At 39.9% G+C, this 5940-nt stretch overlaps 1 gene segment (V, D, J or C); it reads left to right on the top strand.

Annotated features, from left to right (window-relative positions):
* The window catches only part of LOC131369892 (immunoglobulin kappa constant-like), a 1127-nt gene extending 121 nt beyond the window's left edge, over positions 1 to 1006 (top strand). Inside the window, 1 exon segment of the C gene segment in view lies at positions 687 to 1006. Within this exon segment, the coding sequence occupies positions 687 to 1006 (320 nt within the window).
* The last annotated feature ends 4934 nt before the right edge of the window (positions 1007 to 5940 follow it).

Raw genomic sequence — 5940 nt, 5'->3', positions numbered from 1 at the left:
TGAATAAATAAACTTAAACTAGATTATTTATGTTTAGAATTACATCATTGATTTTATTGTGTATTATTATGCTGTGTTGAGGAATACATTTCAGTATCAGAACAGATCCCATAGAAATGTTCTTGAACATTCAACAAATACACAATAATTGATGTTAAATATGTAATAATGACACACTTGCTATATATTCAACATGTAATAACTCTGCAGTTACTCTATAATAAACATTTAATAAATATAGTGACTTTGTGCTGATGTAAAATCCAGATGTTAGCTGCTGTGTGTGTTTGTGTTAAACAATGAATATTTCTGTAATCAGCTACATTTGTATTTGCTGCAGTTAAATATGCTGAAGGTTTGAAGTATAAAGTAATAAGACTTGTTATGAAAAATGATTTTTCCAGATAAATTACAGTGTGGAACATGTTTGTTTTGTCTCTGCACTGAAACTGAGGTCAAATAATAAAGTACTCAATGAAACTCAGTCATGAAGTCAGACTTTATTAGACTTCATTACTCTGTAAGATCAGTCAGTTCCACAAAGTTACAGAAATATTTCAGAATCCTTTCTAACTGTGTGTGTGTGTGTGTGTGTGTCTGTGTGTGTGTGTGTGTGTGTGTATCTGTGTGTGTGTGTATCTTTGTGTGTGTGTGTATCTGTGTGTGTGTGTGTTTCTCTTTTTCAGCGGGTTCTGTGGTGAATCCCTCCGTGTCTCTGCTCCCTCCGTCTCCTCTGCAGCTGTCTGAAGGATCGGCCTCGCTGCTCTGCCTGCTGTCTGGCTACTCTCCACAGGGGGCGCTGGTGAGCTGGACAGTGGACGGCTCCCAGGTGAACACCGGGGTTCTGACCAGTGCGGAAGAAGAGAAGAGTGGCCGTTACAGCCGCAGCAGCACCCTGACCCTCAGCAAAGACCTCTGGGAAAAGGGGGAGGAGTTCAGCTGTAAGGTCTCCCATAACAACGCCAATCATCCAGTCACGTTCAGAAAGAGTCAGTGTGAAGGCTAGTGGATCCAAGCTAGAGTTTAACATAGAGCTGCTTATCATCCATCCTAAATAGAGTTTCAATTCTACACAATGCTGACATTTCTGTCTTTACTCTCTTCACTGTCCTGTTGCTCTTCCTGTAGTTTTTGCTGAAATAAAGCTGAGTTTTGGACGTTGTCTGTTCTTTTATTCCAGTTAATAGTGATGATCAGTGTGATGAGAGAGTGGGATTAGCTGTAGATTCAGTGCTGTGTGTTGTGCTTCAGTGAGTTTGACTGAAGGAAGTTGAACATCTGGTGAAATTTCTGCTCTATTCTGGGAGAAATGAAACTCTTCAGTCCTGTTAATGTAAATCTCACTTCCTCCTCACTGCTCTCTCTTTAAGTGAGGATTAATATGTAGGCTATTATTCTAATTTTATCTCTATCATGTTTGAAAGTTTAGTCTTCAATCTTCACATGAAACACATTAAAGGTTCTAACTGCAGTCTGCTACATTTTTTATTTCCTGCATCACTGAATCTGCCTCTCTAAGAACTATAGCACATATAACACCCCCCACACCCCACACCTTCCTGGTCCTGGTAAGAGTGTGAGATGATGAACTGGTACCTGTCTCTGTCTATGGGAGGATTATGTTTTGTGATTTGATCCTTTAGTAACAGAAGGTCTATCCTTGAACAATAAAATTAATTACTACTTCTAATTAGCATAAAATTTGATCATTAAGTGACACTGATTTTGAGAAAGATGCAACATAAATAAAATACTATTATTATTGTAACAGGATGGTTAATAGTGGACCCGATGATAGAGTGAATCGTTCCTGTAACACGTTTGTATAAATAAAAAAATAAAAAAACAAACACAAAAACCTTAGGAGGCGGTAATGCTCCATAAACGTTGGTGTAAACTAAGAAGACTAAAGAAGAAGAAGAAGAAGAAGAAGAAGAAGAAGGGGGGAAAACCCATCAAACTACGTCTGGTAAGTTGGGTGGTTTAATAATAGCCGGCTGCATGAGTAGCTTAAACTTTTTTTCTTTATCACTGATGCATTTTGTTGCATTAACGTTACTTGCACTGTTTACTCGGTAGGGCAATTATTTTAAAAAAACCTTCACAAACGTGTTACAGGTACGAAAGACAATTCCCATAGAAGTGAATTAGTTTGAAAGTCATGCTGTCTGTCACGAAAAAAATGGGCCATTAGTGTCAGTGTGTACGAATCAATAGATTAAATTGCGTGACTGTTGCACGTAATGGCATGAGACTGGGTTGGTATTGCACATATTTTATTGCACAATTGGGGGAACATTTAACTGTTCATGAGGTAGATTGCTTGGGTGAAGAAACTGTTCTTGTGCCTGGCTGTCCTAGTATTTGGCGCTCTGTAGCACCGGCCAGATGGCAAAAGTTCAAAATGGAGATGGCTTGGATGTGAGGGGTCCAGAGTGATTTTCTGAGCTCTTTTCCTCACTCTGGATGCATACAGTTCTTGAAGGGTGGGCAGGGGAGCACCAATAATCCTTTCAGCTGCCCTAACTGTTCTCTGTAGTCTTCTAATGTCTGACTTTGTAGCTGAGCCAAACCAGACAGTTATAGAACTGCACTGAATAGACTCAATGACTGCTGAGTAGAACTGTTTTAGCAGCTCCTGTGGCAGGTTGAAAGAAAGTACAATCTTTTTTGGGCCTTTTTCACAATGGAGTCAATGTTAGTGTCTCACTTCAGGTCCTGAGAGATGGTGGTGCCCAGGAATGACTCCACTGTTCTTGCAGTGCTCATCACCATCCTGGATGAGGCCGATGACTGTAGTGTCGTTCGTAAATTTCAGGAGCTTGACAGATGGATCAGTAGAGGTGCAGTCATTGGTGTAAAGAGAGAAGAGCAGTGGAGAGAGGACGCAACTCTGGGGGGCACCGGTGCTGATGGTACGGCTGTTTGTTGTGGATTTCCCCAGTTTCACTAGCTGTTGCCTATCTGTCAGAAAGCTGGTGATCAACTGACAGATATAGCTAGGAACAGAGAGCTGGGTCAGTTTGGTCTGGAGGAGTGTTTGGACGATGGTGCTGAAGGCCGAACTGAAGTCCCTGAACAGGAGCCTCACATTAGTCCCTGATTTATACAGATGCTGTAGGATGAAGTGCAGTCCCATGTTGACTAGGTTTATTAAGTCACTGTTATCTGGCAGTAAGAATTTTCAGGTTAACTCAGAGATGAAGCTTGAGACGCCCTGCTGCCGCCACCTCTGAGCTGAATTCAGGGAATAGACTGCCAAAGTACCATTCAGAGACGGTGATTAAATAGTAAAACTCTTCAAAATTTACTGAGATTAACAGGGAGGATTTAGAGAGAAGAAAGCTGATTTATAGAGAAGCTGATTTATAGAGAAGAAAGCTGTAAGTGTAGTGTTATTTACTGGTAAACAAAAAACGTCAGCAGAAGCAGACGTGGTGGTTAATGTGTTCACAAGTGGCTTAAAGAGTTTCCAAGGAAGAAGAAACTGTCCATGTCTGGCACATGTTTATCAAAACAAAACAAAGTATATCACGATCATAAGATTAGGTCTTAGTCTAAATAAATAGTATCACAGTCAGACCAGGGCAGAGCATGCCAAGATATATTCAGAATTTATCACTGTCTTCTTATGTCCCAACTCATAAGAAGCATGAAAGACTCACTGCCCACTGGGCCATCCCACAGCCCCAAACTCAAACAACAGTCACCCTTTAAGGCTGTGCATGCCAGAGGTCAGAAGTTCTTTAATGTATTTCCAATGATATCTGAAACATTAAAGGAACTATCTGCAGTCTGCTACATTTTTTATCTTTAGCATCACTGAATAAGAACTATAGCACATATAACACACCCCACACCCTCCTGGACCTGGTAAGTGTGTGAGCTGATGGATTGGCAGCTGTCTCTGTCTATGGGAGAATTATGTTGTGTGATTTGATCCTGTAGGCATCATTCAGTAAATGAAGGTCTATCCTCAAACCAAAGTTATTGCCACTTGTAATTGGCATAAATTCTGATCGTTAAATGACACTGTGTTTGAGAAAGGTGCTATATAAATAAAACATTATTATTATTTTAACAGGAAGGTTAATAATGGTAAATAAGAGTAAATCCTCTGCTTGATAATGAGTTAAGGGGCAATCACAGATTAGAAAAGTGAATAATAATGTTGCTGGAACAGAGTGAGTGTGATTATTACACTTTGACTAGACAGACCCAAGCAAAACCCAAACCATTCCCTGTGATTCAAATGGTGTGATCTTCCACCACACCACTGGGTTGAAAAGCTTCAGATGGAGCAGGAACACTTACAAGGTAGTGCCAGGAAAAGGTTCGAAAACTAAACAGAGGAGACACCAAAATGGCAGACTTAAACAAATGAATGAAGCGAGTATTTTCTAACGTATCCTAAAAGCAATCAGATGTGCGCATGTGCAGTAGAAGTCAGTGGACAGTCTCGCGCCCAGACACCGTGCCGACATATTTGACTGCAATTCGAGGATCTCTTCATGTAAAGAACAGTGAGGTAAGTTATCAAACAAATAATAAGTGTGTGTGAATTTGATATAACTGTTCTTCTGTTATAACGCAAGCTATCATTTGTTTCATATTAACTTAGCTAGCAAACACTGCACAAGTTGAGAAATGTCTTGGTGGCTGTCCCGGTACTCTTCCGAGAGAGGGAGAAGAGAAACACCACTCAGAAATTAATAAAACGGTCATAACCGGGTGGGGTGGGGAGTGACTGTAAAAGTGGACGATACGACCACTGAACATATTGAGTAGATGACCTTCCAACCGTCTTGGTGAGCTTTTTGTCTTAGAAATGTACTAAACTATTACTAAGCTAACATCGCTAATGCGGTCGCTAAGCTAGTGCTAGGCTAACGTGGTGTTAATGCCTTTTCTGTCTTTTTTTCTGTCGACCACTACGCTGATATTTGTTGAACGTAGCGGGGGAAAAACATGAATGTTTGTATGATGTAAACCGAGAGAGATCCAGAGAACGAAGGTTAACGTTAACTCTTCCCGAAACACTGGAAACACTCGGTTCCTCGAAATTTTCACTTGCAATTCGGCGGGAAACAAGAGACCGGGGTTCAAATCCCAGAGAGGGCGTATGTGATATCCAGCCGGATCCTTATGCAAGGTCCTTAATGTTATATGACTGAATCAGTTGTGTATTTATGTTTCAGTGCAACACTGTTATTTCTTTTTCTCATGGATCCCAAACAGCATAGCTGTCTTTAAAAGATAGCTATTTTGTTTCAGATGTAGCACTATATACCATAAATACTTTTTATGGTATATAATGCTACAATACTGATGATAAAAATAGAATAGTAATAATAGTAATAATAATATGATAATAGTAAAGTAAAAGCAAAGAAGAGTGGCATGATAAAATAACAACATTGATTGATGAGTAAATATGGATTGTGAATTAATAAGTATGGATTATTGCACATGTGCACATTTTCTTTGTGTGTGGAAAATTACACTAAAAATTTCCTTTTAAAATAACCTATTGCAGATGCAGTGGACCTGTAAGCAGTGCATTTTTTACACAGATAAAAGAGGACAGTTGTTGAAACACTGTCGCCTGAAACATGGTGGTTTTACACGGCAGCCGCCGATACCCTGTCTTCATGGTGATTGCTTGTGCACACTCAAATCTTTTAATGCACTCAAAGTGCATTTATCTGTTTAGCATCCTCGATCAGACAGGCAAAGAAGTAAATCCACAGCTGCATTCCATTGCCACTTATGTGAATACATGGAGCCCTGCACTGAAGCAGAGTTTTTCACACACTTGCGCAGTCATTTAAAACTTAAGCAAAGAGTTGTGTGTCCGTACGAAGGCTGTGATTTTCAGAGCAATGTATATTCAACATTTAATGCACACAAAAGTAGGATTCACAGTAGGAGTACTACACC

This window comes from Hemibagrus wyckioides, linkage group LG19 (assembly GCF_019097595.1).
Source record: "Hemibagrus wyckioides isolate EC202008001 linkage group LG19, SWU_Hwy_1.0, whole genome shotgun sequence".
Classification (NCBI taxonomy): domain Eukaryota; kingdom Metazoa; phylum Chordata; class Actinopteri; order Siluriformes; family Bagridae; genus Hemibagrus; species Hemibagrus wyckioides.
Note: the sequence above shows the minus strand (reverse complement) of the source record. Positions and strands in the feature narration are given on the sequence as shown.